Genomic DNA, 20,196 nt, shown 5'->3' on the forward strand with positions numbered 1-20,196 from the left:
GAAATTTAAGGAAGTTTAGATTTAATTGCTTGTTAAGGTCACACAGCAATTACACTGTGATACTTGACTATGGATTTTACCAGAATGGGTAATTCCCACTTCCTCCCTTCTCTCCAGTCTTGTGGCCATACTCTATGAGTACTCCTTCGGGTCATGTGTAGCCTAGAGAATGCTTTCTTGCCTTGAGACCAAGGACACAGGTGGTGCTACCCAAGTGACCAAAAGAAATCTAAGCTTTTTTTTCTACTTGCCATATTTCTATTCATCCCTTGATACAGTCAGAGAGACTTGTTTTTATTTAGGAGTAGGTTCAGAGTTATTTTCAAAATACACATTCTGTTTCTCAAGAAAAATATATTAAAAACCAACTGATTGTTTTTCAATTGTTTTATTTGAGCCAAAATATATATACTTAATTTTAGTTATACCAAAAGTAATTATAATTTCTCAGTCCAAGGATGTTAGGAACCGACTTACAGAGCATGCTCCAAAAAGAATTCTCTTGGCCTTTGAAGGTATCTATTTTCAAACTTAACAGTAGAGTCAAGCAAGAATTGACAATTAGAGTTTTCAAAATTGAAAAATATTATACATTATATAATCATTATCTATGGTTTACAGATTTTATTTTTATGATACATATCTCTATATAGTGGTACACTGAAGACATAGCAAATATGCAATAAATACTTATTAAACTGAAGTGAACTAACAAAAACCATTAATTACACTCTTTCTAACACTCAAACCAGCTATTGCTTTTCAGTGTTTTGGTGATACGTTGGAGTAGGAAGTCATATTCAAATTGATTAGATCCTTGGAAGAAATAGTAGTATTCTGAAAATGAAAACAAATTAAATAGTTTAATTCCCTCCCTGTATTTCTTTACAACAACAACAACACAAATCTGTTTTCATAGATTATCTAGAATAGATGACCTATGGGCTGTGGTTCATGTCCTTTACTGCATACTTTGAGAGGCTGAGATGGGAAGATTGCTTGAGGCCAGGAGTTTGAGATCAGCCTGGCCAACATCACAAGACCCCATCTCTATTTTTTAATCAAAAAATAACAAATGAAAAAAAGATGAGATGTGATTCGAGAATATAAATGTTGGGGACCCTTGGTATCTTGCTCCCCAAACATCTACCTACAGCCAGTCATACTCCAAGTGGAGGACTCATGAGACAGGATATCAGACGCAGCTAGGGCACACAGGGGCTTTGATGGAAGAAGCAACACTGGGGAGGGGAGGGAATACAAACAAAAAATATTGGTCCCTTGAATAGTTGCTTAGGCTGGTCTTGTTTGAAGACATACAACACAAACTCAAGCTTTTCTCAATCCACCCTCAGTCCCCAGTCCATGAGGGCCTATGAGGGCAGAAGGGACTACAGGAAAGGTCAAGAGTGCAAGGTGTAGGAAAGGGTGAGACTCCAGACTGCCTGAGTCTTGGCTGCCATGTGCTCTCTTGCACATACTGTGTGGCTGATGTGGTCAAAGGAAATTCCAGAGACTCAGGTACATGGGAAATAGGAACAATCACATTCCCGCTGCCTGCCAGATAACCCTGGGAATACACCACTTGTGCCACCAGCCCCTGCTCATTCTAGCTCTCCTATTCAGAGCCACGTACAGTGTGAGTTTTTCCTTGTGGCCCTGTGGGGAACTGCAGAGACCTGTCCCTTTCCAATTTGGAGCCCTATTCTCTAATCTTAGAGGATTTATAGTTTTGAATGGGATTTCCAGTATCTTCCTGGTTTCCTCATCTACTTACTATTTTTAGAGTAGAAGACTGCATCAATTTTAGGCCCAATTCCTCGGAAGTTCTTGGTAATCAGTTTGGGATAACCAGGGTCCATCATCTGTCTCCTTTCATCATACCTGAGCAAGGAAGAAACCAGCAGGAACTCAGTCAGAAAGCGGTTTTCCTGACATGCACCACAAACCTACCTTCTCTACTGAAGAGCTCTTCCCCAAAGGGCTTAAGTTGTTCTGATGAAGAAAACCAAGGACCTAAACAGCTCACTGATTTCCTCTGAGTCCCTGTAGGACTCAAACCTATGCTTCCTGACTCTGGTTAAGTCTTTTTCCCACTATCCCATAATACTTCCACTAGTGCTTGTTGCTGCTTTATAGAGTCTGGCATAGAAGGTGATTTGGCTACAGCATAGGCCCCAGTGACCAATTTTTCAGTTGCTTGTCATTGCCTTCTTTTCAAAGCTATTCACTGAGACAAAAATACCCATTTCCCCCCAAGAAGATAATAAACAGGTCCAGGGGCTAAGAGCCAGGGAACCAAAGGGATTTATACACACATGTTTGAGAGAAATTGAAAGTAAACCCTTTTGTTTACAGGCTGTATGGTCATATCCTAGTTTCTCTCTTAAATTCTCTTTTACCAGCAAGTGAAAAGAGTTTTGTGTCTCTCTAGACTTCCAAGTGGCAACTGAATCTAACCGTTGTCTTGTTTTTATTCAGTTTGGTTCTCTAAGGGTTTATGCCTTGCTTAGCACTTTCTCATTGGCATTTAAGGGAAAAATCATGGGCCAAGTAGAAGCAGAAAACTAAACACAACCACTGTTCAGAGGTGAAATGTCAATGTTCATAATAACAGGCTACAGCAAACTACGCCCATTTATGAGCTCTTTGGAAAGTGTTATTTGCCAAAATCAAGTTTTGTTTCTCAAACAGGGCTAAGGGCTGGTGGACAAATTCAAGTCATAAGCACCCGGTATTCAATTGGAATTAGATGTTGAGTTTTAAATGTTTAAGAATAAATAATAGTTGTAAATGTAAGCTTAACATATATGTTATGTCTCATATCAACCAGGTAAGCAATCTAGGAAGTGACTGGCTTACCCAGAAGAAGGAATAGAGAATCCTCTCCTCCTTCAAAATTTAGACACTTGAGACAACAGAGACAGACACTCAAATGAGCTCCTATCCTCACTTGACCATATGACTTTCTCTTAAGGAAGACTTTGCAGGACCTCCTGACCTCCTGTCATTTAGAGGATGGTTTCTTGTTTTGTCTTTTGAATCTGGTGATTATAGAAAGGAATCTGGAAATCCATAATCCTCCAAACTGACTGTAGATTAAATACTTGGTCTTGTACATCTATGACACTCTTTTCCAATGTGTTTCCCCTATGATTAATAAGATGACATTTTTTAAAGTGTTTTTTTTAAAAAAAAAAACACATTATCTACTATTTCATATATTAGAAACCAAAAACACAAAGAACTTGGTTGACAATAACTATTTCAGTCCTATATTCTTTTAATCTCTCTCCCTGGAAGGTCAAGGAGTTTTGGGAACTTGCACAGAGAACGTGCCTTCTAGAAAACCTCATTCCATGCCTGTTTCACAATCTGAGGGGGGAAATGACCAACCGTTAAAACTCACCTCCAATATTGGTTGTCTACGAAGAAGTAGGTCCTATAAAAATGTGGGTTAAAAACAGCGGCATCAATTTTTTTCACAAAGTCAGGAAAACCAAAAGAATGTATGCTCTTGGGATAATCTGGCTGTGGTCTTAAGTTGCTAATTAACCAGTATTTGTCATCTGTGAAGACAAAGAAATAGGGTAAATTTGAATTATACAGAAAGAGTAATAAGAAAATACTGATTTACTATAAACAACATAATTCCTTTCCCACAGTTATAAAATGTATTGCTTATTGATCTTAAACATAGTCTCTTTTCTTTGGTTCCTATGGTTTTTTTTTCACAAGTATTACTATTTTATAGTTTACAAACTTTTCCCAGAAATTGTATGTATTACTTAGGTATTTAGGCTATTTTAGTTTACAGTTCAGAGCCACTATTAATAAAATCAAGAGTGCTTTCTTAGCCTATGTCTATTAAAAAGTATTAGTCTCCTCTTAATTTATTCTCTTCCTTGACGTAAACTCAATGGCAAAACTAAAGATTAGAAATACCTTTAAAAAGAAAAACTTGATTTCTGGCTTTAATTTCATAAGCGGCTTCAATGCCAGATGGCAAGGTTGGCCATAAGGAAGAAATTAAATCAACACTGGTCCCTGGTCTCTCAGAAAGCTTCAGCAAGAAGAACCTGACGTGAAAGACATTTAACACATTATAAAACAATGTAGACTCAAGAACCATGGCATGTTAATAGGAAGGACCTGTGAAAAAACCCAATGTTTCTTTCCATTGTCTTCACATTCTGTTCCATGGATGTCTGATGTTCATGGATCCATAAGAAAAGAATATCAATCAACTCTTTGATAATAACAATGACTGTAACAAGCAATCTGATATACAGAAATACCCTGGAGCTTGGAATCCAGGGATCTAAGCTTCTAGTTTGACCCTACAATCCACTCACCAGTTTTGTAACCTCAAGGAAGTCACCTATCCTCAAGTGTCTCAGTCTTATAATCTCAAAAATGGGAAATATTTGTACTACTTGACAAATGTTAGTCTTCCCAACTGCCCCTCCTTACCACCAATATCTGCTTCATTCTGTGTTCTAAGAAAGAAACGAAAAGTTATCCTGGAATTCTCTTCTCCATAACCAGGAAATCAAGTTTCTTGCATAGGTACTGTTTTACAGTCTTAGTTTCAGACTTCACCATTTTCATCTATAATTAAAATAGTCTGGCTTCTGTTTCCTGTCTTCTAATTCCCCATCCCAGATTCCTACTGCAAATCCTTTTTTACACACCAGTTTTCTAGTTAAACCGCAAATGTGATTACACCTGTCTCCTGCTTGAAAACCCTTAAGATCTCCTCACTGCCTACAGAATCGAGTCCAAGTTCCTGCTTACCAGTTTCATCTACTTCATTTTCAATTATTTCCCACTGTTCTCTGACAAAAATATTTAAAGGCAGAAACTTTAATATTGGTTAGATATGAAAATGATCCTACCTGTCTTTGAAGAAAAAGATCTTATCTCCCACTGTAGTGACAGCATCAAAACTCAAATTGGGGTCACAGAGAGCTGGTTCTAAATCGTCAGGCTGTGGCATCGGTTGGTGCTCTTTTGGGCCTCCTGAAAATACATTTCAAGAAGCATCAGTAAACAAAATCTGCATTTTATTTCAGAGGAGGAACTGTTATTTTTTAAATACTCAATTTTCTTAATGAACATTGCATCAAAATCATTTTAAGCTTTCTATAACATTCACAGGAAGCATAAAGTAAGGTGTTTTTTCCCATATGATTGCAATATCATGGAGGAAGAAAATCTGATTATCTTTACTTTCCTTTTCCAGTTATAATGGATTATTTAATGTGTGGGCCTTCATCAATAAGGCAGTGGTATCTTGGATAGAAAGAACACGAGACTTGAGGCCTCTGGTTCTGCCTCTGGCTCTGACATTAACCTACTAGGTCTCTTGTCCTCATCTGTATAATGAAGTTAATGCCTGTGTCACCTGCCAGAGAGGGTTCTTATGGAGCTCAAAAAAAAACAGATATTAACATTTTATCCAAATAGTATTGTTAGACTATTCATAAGAGTGAGTATCTTATTTGGCAAAATAAGAAATTCAACTCACCATAGAGGGACTGAATGCCACGTATGTCATCAGCAGAGAGATGAAATGTGTTGATGTCAACATATTTGTAGGTGGGGAACATTATGGCCTTTGGATCACTGGAATGGCCAAGACCTAAGGAATGGCCAAGCTCATGAACAGCAACGAGGAACAAGTTTGTGCCTAAGAAGAAACCAATCAAAAGACAGAACGCTATGAAATGCATTATCATCTTGGACAGTAACACGATATCTGACACACTGAAAAAGAAACATTTGAGAATCTTTTACTTATTTCTCTACCCTTTTGAATAAGGTTTCTCAACCTCAGCACTACTGACATTATAGGCCAGTAGTCTGGGCTGTCCTATGCATTATGGATGTTTAGAAATCTCTGGTTTTACCCCTAAATGCAAGTAGAAAATCCTTTTTAGTTTTGACAACCAAAAAATGTCTCCGGACATTGTCAAATATCTCCTTGGGGACAAAATTGCCTTGGGTTAAGGACCTCTGTACTAGTAGACAAATGAAATATATTCTGTTGTAAAAATTCCTAAAATAACTCAGAGTTGCTTTCAACAGTTTTCATTGCTTCTAAATAATTCTCAACTCTCATGACTCAGTTCTGGTTTTAGTCTTCATGAAGCTTCACTGGATATAGAAAAAAATGCCTTTAGCAATCATCTTTTCGTAAACCCAAATATAAGGCTATCATTAAGTTTCAGGTACTGTGAGTCACTGAGAAGTGTAATACATTACGTCTAATTCTCATACAACTGAAAGGAAACCACTGTGCTCTCCACTACAGATGAGGAAACAGTATCTATAGGATTAATCAAATTAAGTGCTTGAGCCAAGATTAGTGTTTATGCTTTTACTACACATGATTCTAAATAAAATTAAAGAATCTATATGACTCAAGGAAAGAATGTGAAAAACAAAAAAGAGAAAAAATAATTCTTAAAAGAGTCTATACTTATAATTTAGACATATTTGGACTACCAAGTTACAGTGTTTTCTGTCTTTTCTTTTGAGCCCCACTCAGAGTTTACCATTTTTATCTATGATTAAAATAGTCTGGTTTTATATCTGTCTTTTCTTTTGAGTCCCATAAGAAATCCTTGTTCATTTTCGTGGTATGTCCTAGAGAATACACTTTTGTAGGTAAGAGAAGAGAGAGGAATGTGTCCCTTCTTTTGAATTTCTCAATTTGCAGAATATTTGAAAATTCCTGACTAACAGTTTTGTTTCTTAGTCCAATGCCTTCATTTTTATCTTTTTCTATGACAAAATTGCAGTTCAGAAGAACTGACTTGCCCAGAGTCACACATCACTTAGCTGCAGAGCCTGGCTTTGGAACAGTCTCCCATACCCAAGTGCAAAGAGCCTACACTCTCTTGGGGGAGTGTCTAGACACAAATCCTTCAAGAATTTTCTATATCGTGGGTCCAGTAACCTTCCCAGTAAGCAAAGTTTTTACAATTTGTCCTAAACCTGAACTATTCTCAGTTCCTATAATATGCCTATGAGCCACCACCATTGATCCTCATCTGGAAATAATGGGTTTATGTTTGTATTCTGTTTCTCACTAGATTGTGTGCTCAGGGTTTGGATTGTGTCCTTTTCATCTCTGTACTCAAGTAACCTCATCACCCAATACTGTAATAGAATAGATCAGCAAGCATTGACCTATTTGTTTATTTGATTTACTGGGTAAAAGAAAACAGTCTGAGGAATGCAGTGACTCACGCCTGTAATCCCAGCACTTTGGGATGCCAAGGCAGGAGGATCACCTGAGGTCAGGAGTTCGAGAGCAGCCTGGCCAACACGGTAAAACCCCATCTCTACCAAGAAAAAAAAAATTAGCAGGGTGTGGGGGCCAGCACCTGTAATGTAATCCCAGCTAGTCAGGAGGCTGAAGTAGGAGAATTGCTTGAACCCTGGAGGTGAAGATTGTAGTAAGCTGAGATTGTGCCACTGCACCCTAACCTGGGCAACAGAGCAAGACTCCATCTCAAAAAAAGCAAGTGACAGCAACAACAACAACAACAACAACAACAAACTGCTGAAAATAAGCATTTTAAGTTATAATTGTCATTAATAACTTCACTTTTTGAAAGCATTTAATCAATCCAATTAAAAAATAAGGCAACATGGACAGATAGAAAATACTGGGCTAAGAGGTAGGAATGAATATTCTGGCCCAGCTTTTCCACAAACTAGCCACTAACCTTCTCTTGGTCTTAATTTCCTCTACCTATAGAAAGCTGTGTTAAATTACTCTTCTAAGGTCCATTAGAATTCCAAAACATTTTTTTGAGGCTAACTGGCACATGTATCCCATTTTAGATGAAGGAATTACAATCCCCCAAATAACCTTGGATAAAATTTAGGCACATATAACATGTCTCGCTGAGGATTTGCAGTTCAGCAACTACCTAATCCTACATGATCTGTCTTTTGACAATACAAAAGTCCTCTTCTCATCAAAAACTTTATAAGCCTCAGGCTATGTGTTAGATTAAAACAGTCCTTCTGGTGGACATAGTATTTATAAAAATATTGCCATCCAACTTGTGCAATATCAGCTGGAGAGGAGGATGCTGAGTAGAGAATATTATTGATGACTTTCTCCCCATTTACTTTCCACATGACGGAGTCATACACTCTAAAATTTCCAATAGAAAAATTAAAAAGGCTTCTGTCATGATGGTTAGGATTTTCCCATGCTAGTGATTCCCCTAAATAACAGGGAAGTTTAATTAACCCCATGTCAACTATCTGCAGGGGATAGTAAGTTACTGTTCTTCTGTAAATGCCCCCAAGGTATTAAATGTTTAGTTGGACATTCTGAAATTTTTATCCCAAGACCACTTGAAAGTACATGACTGTATAACCTTGTGTTTCTCTATAGGGATATCTAGATTCTCTATAACTTTTTCTTTCCTGGTCACTATGAACCTAAGAAATTGTCAGCATATCATGAATCATGCAGATGACCATCTTATCCTCTAATTGTTGGCACACACAGAATTAGTATGTGTTTGCTTTTGAGTTTATGGATTTCACTAGGTCAAGAACTTATCACCTAGGCTGGGCACAGTGGCTCACACCTGCAATCCTAACATTTTGGGAGGCTGGGACAGGAGGATCTCTTGAGGCAACATAGCAAGATCCTGTCCCTACAAAAAATAAAAAAATTAGCCAGGTGGGTAGCGCACACCTGTGGTCCTAGCTACTAGGGAGATTGAGGTGGGAGGTTTGCTTGAGCACAGGAGTTCAGGGCTGTAGGGAGTTAGCATCATGATATGTCATGGCAGCCTAAGTGACAGAGCAAGAACTTGTTTAAAACAAAAACAAAAACAAAAAACTTACCACCTAAATAACAGCTTTTACCTTTTCATATGCTTCTTAAGGTTCCTCTGAGTTTATGCTAATGAACCAGCTCATAGTTCATTACATCCTCATGGATTGTTAGAACTGACCTTGAAGATGATCTAGTTTAATATCCTCAGTTTACAGAGGGTGAAATCGACACCCATACAAAGTGTTAAATTTCATTTAGAGGCAAAATTATAATCAGAACAAGATTTTCCGTCATATAATCATTTGTCAGAATGTAGTCTCTCGAAACCAGAATTTTGAATTTGTCAGGGTTTTTGTTGTTTTCCTTTTCTGTTTGCTTAGTTTTTTTTTTTCTTTTTTTCCCACCTTCAGAATGTGTAGTCCAAAATTCATCATCATCAAAATGTGCATCCCCTCCAATACCAGGTCCAGGTCCAAAAGCATGGGCTATGGTTCCACCTTTGCCATCAAAAGCATGGAAGTCTCCATGAGCTTTTGGAAAAGGAAAGAAAATTAGTCCATCTATACATCCTATAGATCATGCCAAATGACAAAGATGAAGTACAGGTTCCCTACCTCCACGTGCAAAAACCACCAAAATGTCAGCCACGCCTGTGTTAATCCTGCTGAATTTCAAGGGGGTAACATTACTCCATACTTGGAAAGCTTTCTGGATTGCATAGTCAACATCCTTACGGTTCATGTCAGGTGTGTAATTATTGATTCTTTATCATCAAAAAGAGAGAGAAAAATGTATGGAAGGCAATGTTAATTTTGTCTTACCACAATACTTCATTTTTGCTAGCACAACTGGAAGATGGATCATTTCATAAATCAGGAGTCCAGATTTTAAAACTTGCTTCATTAAGTACAGAAATATTTTTTTCTTGGACAGCTTCCTGCTTAACCAAAATCTATCTTAATTTCTTCTTATTTAAAACTCACAGATCATCACTGTGAAGGATTTGCTTTCATAGATGGTTATGCTTTATGCTCCTGTTCCCAGGTTCTGCATTTATCCATCTTGACTACTCTATAAACTACCCCTGTCTCTTATTTATAGTAAATTATCTTATTTATGGTAAATTTAGCTTCATTCTCCTTTTATTTGCAGATTTTTTTTTTTTTTTTTTTTTTTTGAGACGGAGTCTCGCTTTGTCACTTAGGCTGGAGTGCAGTGGCACAATCTCGGCTCACTGCAAGCTCCGCCTCCTGGGTTCACACCATTCTCCTGCCTCAGCCTCCCGGGTAGCTGGGACTACAGGTGCATGCCACCACGCCCGGCTAATTTTTTGTGTGTTTTTAGTAAAGACGGGGTTTCACTGTGTTAGCCAGGATGGTCTCAATCTCCTGACCTCGTGATCTGCCCGCCTCGGCCTCCCAAAGTGCTGGGACTACAGGTGTGAGCCACCACACCAGGCTTATTTACAGCTTTTAAAATCTGCTTTGGACTGGCAAGCCAAACGATTCTCCCCTGAGTGAACAATTCTTCCTTCTAAAGAAAATGAATCTTAACAGAGATAGCATTAAAAATTGAGGGAGGTTACTTTATTTACTTCCAGATTTAGGGCTGTCTAACTGGTTCAGGTTAGAAGTCAGACCTATGGGAAAGTAGAAAAATACAAGGCGACATACACCAACATTACCTGTAGGTGATATAATGTTTCCTCCATATCTGCCCCCTTGGCATTGCCCTGAAATGATGGACGTCGGGGACTCCACATCGAGGTGCGTGCATCATCTCCAGAGTAGATGTGTCCAGTTGCCCAGTCACTTTCAGCCCCAAGAAGTGCTGCATTTCCTGGATTTTTTCCTTCATTAAGTTTCCACTGTATTTCATTTTTGTCACTCGAAATTTGTTCATCTCAAGGCCATAAAATCTTTCTAAGTATCTCTGGAAAAAAATACATTCAGCAACGCATAATTATGCACAGAAAAGTTTCTGTTGGGAGCTCCACATATATGACTCAATGGCACACTGATAGTTTTGGACCAGGAATTTTGCACATCTTACTCACAGGTTACATTATTGTTGTTTGGACAATTAATTATAATTAGGAAAAAAATCTTAAAATTTTGTACTATCGCAGACATGTCAGCCAGGAGCAGTAGCTCAGGTCTGTAATTGCAGCATTTTGGGAGGCTGAGGCAGGAGGGTTGATTGAGCCCAAGAGTTCAAGACTAGCCTGGACAACATGGCGAAACCTCCGCTGTACAAAAAATACAAAAATTATCCCAGAGCATTGGTGCATGCCTGTAATCCCAGCTACTCAGGAGGCTGAGGTGAGAGGATCACTTGAGCTTGGGAGGTAGAAGCTGCGGTGAGCCCTGATTGTACCACTGCACTCCAGCCTGGATGACAGACATAGACCCTGTCTCAAAAGAAAAAGAAAAAAAAAACAAACAAAAAAACAAAGACATGTCATAAACTACTAGCTAGATTTATTCCTGGAATCCAAGTGGAAATACCTTTTTAAAAATGTCATTTATTCATTTTTAAGAGACAGGAGTCTCTCTTGGTCACCCAGGCTGGCCACAGTGGTGCATACCTGTAATCCCAGCACTTTGAGAGGCTAGGGTGGAAGGATAGCTTAAGCCCCAGAGTTTGAGAACAGCCTGGGCAACAGGGTGAAACCCTGTCACTACTAAAAATACAAAAATTAGCCAGGAGTGGTGGCACATGCCTGTAGTCCCAGCTACTTGGGAAGACGAGGCGGTAAGATCACCTGAGCCCAGGAGATGGAGGTTGCAGTGAGCCAAGATCGTGCCACTGCACTGTAGCCTGCGTGTCAGAGTAAAACCCTATCTCAAAAAAAAGAAAAAAAGAAAGAAAGAAAAGAAAAGAAAAAAAGGATACATGAATTATTAACATTATTAATATAAGTTGGGACGCAAATTTCTTGCTTAAAAACTCAAAGCTAAACAAAATGGACAACTATGATAAATTCAATGTTAAAAGCATCTTAAAAAATAGGGACCAAACTCTTTTAATTAAGGAAAAGAAATTAAGAATTGAAAAAAAATTCCATAAAAAATGCTATAAAGATGGGCCCAGCATGGTGGCTCACATCTGTAATCCTATCACTTTGGGAGGCTGAGGTGGGGGATTGCTTAAGCCCAGAAGTTACAGACCAGCCTGGGCAACATAGTGGAACCCCATCACCATAAAAAAGAGGAAAAAAAGCTATAAAGATATATCTGAGATGACTGCGGGTAAAGGGAATATGCTTAAATTATCATGGCAGCTTGGAGTGGTTATATTAATCCAGCCATTGTTCAGATCTCAGATTATTAACTGATATTTAATGATTAGTGTAAAATACCATAACAGAAGTGAACGCCAATTATATTGAATGGAAATTTCTTGGCCAAAGGTTTTTAGAAGAAGAAACATGTTCGCTTGCCAATTTCATAACACTCCTTCAAAACCAATACCTCTTTTGTATATTCCTCTTTGGCAAGAAAAACTTAATACTGAAAGCAGACAGCCTCCTAGACCAATTTTCAGCTGATACTTAAACGCAAACAAACAAACAAACAAACAAACAAACTGGTTAATGCAATAAATCTTAAAGACAAACATCAAGCTAGATAAATACTATAGAGTCCATACTTACTTCACCAAATAGCACATTATTTTTTTCCAGGCTTGTAGAGCTGTTCAGGGGAAGAGCTCCAGAAGCAGTGGCCTGCAGGAGCAGTATTAGAAGAAACTTCATTGTAAACTTCTAAGTGGATCAACTCAGTTTATTCTGTTCCTTTCTAGTCTAAGTTCCTGAACCGTTCCTCTTTATATAGCCCTTAGTCCAAGCTCTGTGAATATGAATCCCATGAATGACTCATAGTTGATATCATCCCTTGATTTACCTCAAAAACATGCAAACAAAAGCATGACCTTATTCAGATGACAATGGATCAATTAGCATCTAGTCCATCACTCAAGCAATTCAGAGTATGTACCTTCAAAATGATAAATAAGCCCCTACTTCCACCTATCCTACGAAATAAGCCTTTGTAAAAGAAATATCAAGCAACTAAAAGAGAAAGAGAACTTAAAATATATTTTCTTAAAGCCTGATATTCTCAATTTTCATTATAATACTTTCCCTATATTCGTTATAGATAAAAAAAAGTTTTAAAGTAAATGTTGAAAGATTAGATAAAATCCTTTTGCTGGAGTAAATGAATGCTTTTTAAACTGAATCTAGCTCCCTAGAGAAATGCGATACAGAGATTTTATATGTAGAAAAAAAAAAAGTTCGTAATATCGTGATACTTTGTTGTTTATTCCACGTGTTGTACCGGCTCAGATCGTGATTCTATAACTTAACATCTTCAGACATCTAAGCTGAAGCTCAGTCCCAACTGGGTACCTGGATAGATTCCAGAGGCAAACTTTCCTTACATCCTAGATTGTCTAGTGTTGGTAGGATGTGGGTTAACTCTTATCAACTTTAGCAGTTGGGAAAAGTTTGTCTCTGGAATCTATCTGCCTGTCACCTCTGCTTCTTTCCCTCTTGACCTAATTGTCCCATTGCACAGAATCTGTCCCTTACGCAGTAGAGAATATTTAAGCACGAAAAACTTTTACGAGTCAGGGAATAAAATTCCAAAGGTAGAATTGCAAGCAGTTGTGCCGCAGTGTGAGGATGGATTCTACTCAACACCTCTTCAAATCACATGACAAGTTCCCTGCCTCCTGACTGTATGGGGACAGTCTGGACGGTGGGGTAGGGGGCACATAAGAGTGTGTTAAGATTTAGCAATTGCTCTGACCCACCTCGGTGGCCTGGGAAACAGTCTACTGGCTGCTTGAGTGAGGCTTAAAGAAAAGGAGAAAAATATGGAAAAAAATAATTTTCCAATTTAAAAATTATCTTGCCTCACTCTTGCAGAGAACTATGCAGATTCTTTCTGACCTGTTCTCCTCTCTCTAGCCATTGATTTGTTTTCTCTGAGTCTATCTAACCTACAAATACAGCTGGTCATTCTGCTGTGAGAACGTCACTTTTTAATGACACAAAGTTTAACAGACTTGCCTTCTGTGCTCTAAACAGTATCTCTAAATCCAGATCACTTGGTTTTATAAATGTTTTCCAGAAAATTGTTATCAATCCTCTGGCGAGATGCCACATCAGACAGGTGAAACTGGTGCCATGGGTCACTTAATGATCTGGTAGTGTAGAGTACAGGCTACTCCATTAAGATGTTCATTCTCAATGGGGAAGATATCACTCCCAACTGGGTGAAAAATTGGTCATCAAGGGCAAACAAATATATATTTGTGTGTATAAAAGACAGATATGCATATAGCACATGAGCAGATATACAGTTTATCTCTGCTATTAAATTTGTATGGGGGAAATCTCTAAAATGTCTACAAAGCCTCTTTCTCAGGAGTAGTGATAAATGTTGAGAAACCCTGATCTACGTATTACAAAGGAAAGAGAACTAACATTTATGGAGAGGCTTTAACAGTTGCCAGCAGTTTCATGCACCGTCTTATTTAATCCTCACAATAGTCATTTATGGATGAGGAAACTGAACTCAAATAACTTACCCAAAGCCACACAACTAGTAGGTGGCATAGCTGAGGTTTGAGGCCAAGTCTGTTTCCAAAGACTTTCTGCTTCCATTAAACCAGGCTGCAAAGTCAAAGTCAGTTCAGAGATGGCTGAGTCATTCTCTCTGGCCCCAGATATTTACCTTGTTCTTGGAGAGTAAGAACAGGAAAAGAAGCAAATCACTAACAGTACATATGTATATGTCATCACATTGTCTTTACCTTATGATATACACATAGGACAAGTTAATTTGTCTATGTCAACACAACTGGCTAAGATGGTTCCAAACATTATGCTCCTCAGAGGTGCTCTGGGCCAATCCCTGGGGAGCCCTAGCAGCTGAAGGCACCTTAGCAGCAGGGCACTGCTCAGGCCATGACAGGGGAGGAGATGGCAGAAGTTTATCCTCCAGAGAACAGATGAGAACTGCTACCACCCTGGGGAACCCAGATCCACCTACAATATTCCTAGGACTGTCTGCTTACTCCTGGCACCTGCAAGAGCAAAGGGGATAGCATGGCTTTAACTAAAAAGCAAGAAAGTATGTATCACGGTATTATTTTTGTAGTGTTTGCAGTAATAAGATACTCATAGAACTTGGAGGGGTGGCTTACACCTGTAGTCCCAGCTACTCAGGAGGCTGAGGTGGGAGGATCCCTTGGGCCTGGAGTTTGAGGCCAGCCTGGGCAACATAGCAAGACCCTGTCTTAAAAAAAAAAAGATATTCATAAGAAGACTCAAATTTGAAAAAAAATCAAAATGACAAAATGAAATGTGTTGTAGCAACAAGTTAGGACAGGGTCAGGAGACCTTCCAGATGTCTCCTTAACCAATTCACTTCCCTTTTCTGAACTTCCATTTCTTCATCCATAAAAGGAAAAGGTGAACTAGCCGAAGTTTTCTTCCTCCATCAACAGACTCTTGGCGTGTGAAAGGGATTTCTTTGTATATCTTGGAAGAATTCTTCCCTTCTGGTCCTTGCTGATGACATACTTAGATTTGCCTCTGGATTCCTGGGGATGACACCACAAATGACTTCAGGTGATTGTATCAGGGATATACCCTGGAATGTCCTGGTGTCTGGCTAAAGAAGGAAAAACATAACAGATGCTTTTGGAAGGTTGGTGCTACAAAATCTGCGTTATGATAAGGAAATTGCTCTCAGCACTTTCTCACGAGAGACTCTGAAGTCAGCTACTTTCTGCGCTTTCATAAACGTGCTCTTCTTCACACAGAGCATGGACAATGACCCTTGATTCTTCCTTTCCTCAGTGTGGCCCCTGGAAGCTATGTCTCTGCTGGGAACCCCAGCTTCCAGTCTGGGCCTATGTCAGAATCATTTAATAGTTCCTTTCTACCCAGGAGAGAGACCTGGGCAGATAGGTTATCTCCCGTCTCATCCCCTTTACCAACCTCTTTTAGAGGCTTACCTAAGAGCGCAGTAAAGGAAGATGGCAATCATTGAGCCCTCAAAGCGTGTCAGGCCGTAGACTAAATACTTGTCCCTAGTATTTAATGGAATCATTGTAACAACTCTTTTCCAGTAGTTACCATTATTATTCCAGTTTTACAAATGAAGAAATTAAGTGTTAAAGAGCTTGAAGTGATTGTCCAAGGTCATAAAATGTCAGAGCTAAGATTCCAAGGCAAGTCATCTTGAGCATAGCTTTATCAAGCAAGTCACTTGAGCATAGCTCTATCAAATAGAAGTGGAATTCTTTTCTGCCCAAAGTGGTCATCTTGACTCCGCCACCTTAGTTTGTAACCACCTCAGTGTTCCATGGCTGCCCAAGGGGCCTTGATCTCCTCATACGTGACCTATGTGGGTCACTTGGTGAGTCAAGACCTAGAGAGAATCAAAATTTGAGTGTAATATCCTATTTGTATTTCCAATGAGTACATTCTTTCACTTCTTTGTATCTTTAGCAGCTTTTTTCTGTATCTTACATCCTACTCTCTCAAGAGACTTGCCACCAATCTTCCAAGAACAGGTTTCTTCCTGCTGTGGTTAAGGCCAGTTCTTGCTTTCAGTGAGTCTTAGGAACACATCCTCCCTGTAATGACTGTTCCACAAGGGAGGTTCACTCCTGATGTCCTTTGGGCCCTATTGTCCTGCTAGATTCATTCATGCATATTTACCGAGCACCTACTAACTTCAAGGTGGTTCTAGGCACCAGGAATACAGTGGTGGAGAACCAGAGTCTCATCCGGCTGCAGACTTAGATGCACGATGTTCTCCTCTCGGGCTAAGGGGAAGAGAATAAATATTAGTGAGCAGCGATAGTATGTCCTAGTATTTATAATACATTGCCTCATTTAATCATCACTAAAGCATAAAAAGGCAAAGTTACTTATTTATTTTTTTAGAGATGAGGTCTCATTCTATTGCCGAGGCTGGAGTACAGTGGCACGATCACAGCTCACTACGACTCCTGGGCTCAAGTGATCCTCCCAACTTGGCCTCCAAGTAGCGGGAACTACAGGCATGCACCAGCACAGGCAAAGGTTATTATCCCCATTTTTTTTTTTAAGATGGAGTTTCCCTCTGTTGCCCAGGCTGGAGTACAGTGACGCGATCTCGGCTCACTGCAACGTCTGCCTCCCGGGTTCGAGCAATACTCCTGCCTCAGCCTCCTGAGTAGCTGGGATTATAGGCATGTGCCACCACACTCAGCTAACTTTTGTATTTTTAGTAGAGATGGGATTTCACCATGTTGACCAGGCTGGTCTTGAACTTCTGAGGTGATCCACTGGCCTTGGCCTCCCAATGCTGGCATTACAGGTGTGAGCCACCACACCCAGCCATTATTCTCATTTTCAAAGGAAATACCAGCGGGTCCTAGAGGTCAGATCACAGAAACTTAAAAAAGGTAGGGTTTGCAGGTGGATGCCAGGGACGATGCAGAGGGCCTGTTTTTCTTTTACTTGAGAAGGGAATTATTCTCCCGGAGTCCCAGCCTCAGAGAAATGCTGGGGAGAAGCCACATTTCTTGCCCCGGCATTTATGACCCTGAGCACATTATTCACATTCTTACTTCTTTCCAAGAGCCTAAATCCACTAAAATGAATACAGTTTAAGAAGAGAGTAATTTTTTCCTGAAGTGAGTTAATACTGAGAGTGGTGGGAGAGTCCGTGGGTTCTGGTTGCCAGGAAGAACTGAGCCCCACTCCATGGCAGCACTGCAAGGATGTGGTGGGACCACAGAAGGAATCATCACAGGATGCTGCAGGGAAGTGAGACGCAGGGCCTGGTGCCTCTAAGTTCCCTGAAGCAAGCATGCCACAAAAGCAGCAGTGAGCAGAACTGAGAAGATATGCGGACTGGGTGGACCAATAGGGAGGAGATGGAACTCCAGAGGATTACGGCTGAATTTCCTTCCAGTCCAAAGGGATGGAGGCTCAGAATAGAAGTTAAATTTTAGGGAAATGGCTGGGCGTGGTGGCTTACTCTCGTAATCCCAACACTTTGGGAGGGAGAGGTGTGAGGATCGCGTGAGGCCAGAAGTTCAAGACCAGTCTGGGCAACAAAGTGAGACCCTATCTTTATTTTTTAAAATGAAAATAAAATTTGGCCAGGTTTGGTGGCTCATGCCTATAGTCCCAGCACTTTGGGAGGCCAAGGAGAGAGAACTGCTTGAGGCCAGGGGTTTGACACCAGCCTGAGCAACATAATGAGACCTTGTCTCTATTTAAAAATGTAGGCGTCCGTCAGACATGGTGGCATGAAACCCGGCCGTGGCAGCACCTCTGCTCTGTGGGATCCACTATGTCCATAGGATGTTTGCCTTCCAGAATGACAGGGAGCTCAAAGTGACCCGAATTCTCAAAGAAAAGTTTCCTTGAGCTACAGTGATCAAAGTCACTGACATTTTAGGAGGTTGAAATTAAGTCGAAATTTAATTTAATTAATTCATTTAAATTGAATTTAAAATGAAATTAAAATTGAATCAGAAGAATTTAAGCAGAAGAGAACTGTTCAGCCGTATCACAGGGTTAATCAGGCACTAAAAGAAGAAATCAAGGGATGCATGGATTGCAGATACTTACTTCTATCCCCAAACACTGACCATGCCCTGGCTGCATGGAGGCTGCTGCTTTAAACCTTGGATGAACCTGACTGACACCATTCTGCCCTAGACAGTCACCAAAAAATGTGTATATTTTGTTCATATAAATTTCCATGTTATAATGATAGAAGATGTGTAATCCACTTATATATTAATTAAAGGAAACAACTGAAGTTTTGAAGGGATAAATAAATAAAAATGTAAAACAATTAAAAATGAAAATAAAACTATAAAAATAATTTTAGAGAAGAAAATGCAATATACGCGGCACAGCTGGACTGAGATTCACACATACTGCATACACAGGAGAGACACATAACATGGTACTTTCTACCTAGTAGTTGTGCCATATTATCATTAATATTATTCTTATTATTGTTACTATTAATATATTTTAAGCATAGTTTTCTAAATGTTTTGCCTCATTTTTCAAGAAAGTATATAAACTTCATGGACTGTAGACCCTTTTGTAGCCTTCAAAGACCACAAAAAAAAAATCGTACCACTAGACAGTTAATAAAGAGGCAATAGACTTTGAATAAACTGAAACAAAAGCATGGAGGTGTTATCACTGGCTAGTACAGACACTTGCTCACTTTTCTCCAGCAGGTAGTCCACTTTCCAAATAAACCAGGTTCTCAGACGCCTCTTTTGCTCTCAGCTGACTTTTTTTTTTTTTTTTTTTTTGAAACAGAGTCTTGCTCTGTTGCCCAGGCTGGAATGCAGTAGTGCGATCTCGGCTCACTGCAACTTCCACCTCTGGGATTCAAGTGATTCTCCTGCCTCAGTCTCCCAAGTACCTGGGACTACAGGCACCCGCAGCTGCCACCACACCCAGCTAATTTTTTGTATTTTTAGTAGAGACAGGGTTTCACCATGTTGGCCAGAGTGGTTTTGAACTCCTGACCTCAAGTGATCCGCCTGCCTTGGCCTCCCAAAATGCTGGGATAATAGGCATGAGCCACCATGCCCTGCCTCAGGTACCTTTCAGTTAATCCTTACACAAGGTAATGTTCAATGGCTCCTTAAAGAGCTACCCCTATTGTGGGCATTTTCATTGTCATAGACAACTCTGAAAGACGTAACTTCAAAATATTGAAGTAAGACCCTATACTGGAAAAATGTGGAGAGCCACACATGGACTCTCAAGGGAGACAGTTTTTGATGCCAGGCCCGGTGACTCACACCTGTAATCCCAGCACTTTGGGAGGCCAAGGTTGGTGGATTGCCTGTACTCTGGAGTTCAAGATCGGCCTGGGCAACATGGCAAAACTCCATCGCTACAGAAAATACAAAAACTTAGCTGGACGTGGTGGCACTCACTTGTAGTCCCAAGTATGCTGGAGGATCACTTGAGCCTGGGAGGTGGAGGTTGCAGTGAGCCACTGCACTCCAGCCTGGGTAACAGAGCTAGAACCTATCTCAAAAAAACAAAAACAAAAACAAAAAGTAACCACTAACTTAAAAAAAAGAAAAAGAAAAAAGAAAGAAAAGAATGGAGATTAAAAAAAAAGAGTTTTGAGCGAGGACTCTTGCACTGGAAGCCCTGTTATTATCCCAGGTTGCCCGCTTTTACTAGTGTCTTGACCAAAAATAAACCATGCATGTTCTGCTGGCGAATCAGATGAGCCCATACAGAAGAAGAGAAGGAGGGTGATTCAGGGAAGGAAAAGAGAAAAGTAAAAGAAACACACATGTATGCACGCGCGCGC

The 20,196-nt window shown here is 39.7% G+C and overlaps 1 protein-coding gene, 1 long non-coding RNA gene and 1 pseudogene across 2 annotated transcripts in view; 1 reads left to right on the forward strand and 2 right to left on the reverse strand.

Moving 5' to 3' along the window:
- Positions 1-372: 372 nt before the first annotated feature.
- Positions 373-12,636, reverse strand: MMP12 (matrix metallopeptidase 12). The gene is made up of 10 exons (XM_001098589.5): positions 12,471-12,636; positions 10,500-10,747; positions 9,430-9,578; positions 9,220-9,345; positions 5,531-5,692; positions 4,899-5,022; positions 3,946-4,079; positions 3,410-3,569; positions 1,778-1,884; positions 373-837 (listed from the first exon to the last, which is right to left on the reverse strand). The coding sequence occupies exons 1-10, from the start codon at positions 12,570-12,572 to the stop codon at positions 737-739; spliced, it is 1,413 nt and encodes a 470-aa protein (XP_001098589.2). The 5' UTR covers positions 12,573-12,636; the 3' UTR covers positions 373-736.
- A 1,782-nt stretch (positions 12,637-14,418) lies between these two features.
- Positions 14,419-20,196, reverse strand: part of LOC144334452 (uncharacterized) — a 40,643-nt gene continuing 34,865 nt past the window's right edge. The window contains exons 2-3 of the long non-coding RNA XR_013404269.1: positions 15,848-16,663; positions 14,419-15,430 (exon numbers count right to left, since the gene is read on the reverse strand). This is a non-coding gene — a long non-coding RNA (uncharacterized LOC144334452). The remainder of the gene's footprint in view (positions 15,431-15,847; positions 16,664-20,196) is intronic.
- Positions 18,132-18,483, forward strand: LOC100425832 (bolA-like protein 3; annotated as a pseudogene).

Source organism: Macaca mulatta, chromosome 14 (genome assembly GCF_049350105.2).
Source record: "Macaca mulatta isolate MMU2019108-1 chromosome 14, T2T-MMU8v2.0, whole genome shotgun sequence".
NCBI lineage: Eukaryota > Metazoa > Chordata > Mammalia > Primates > Cercopithecidae > Macaca > Macaca mulatta.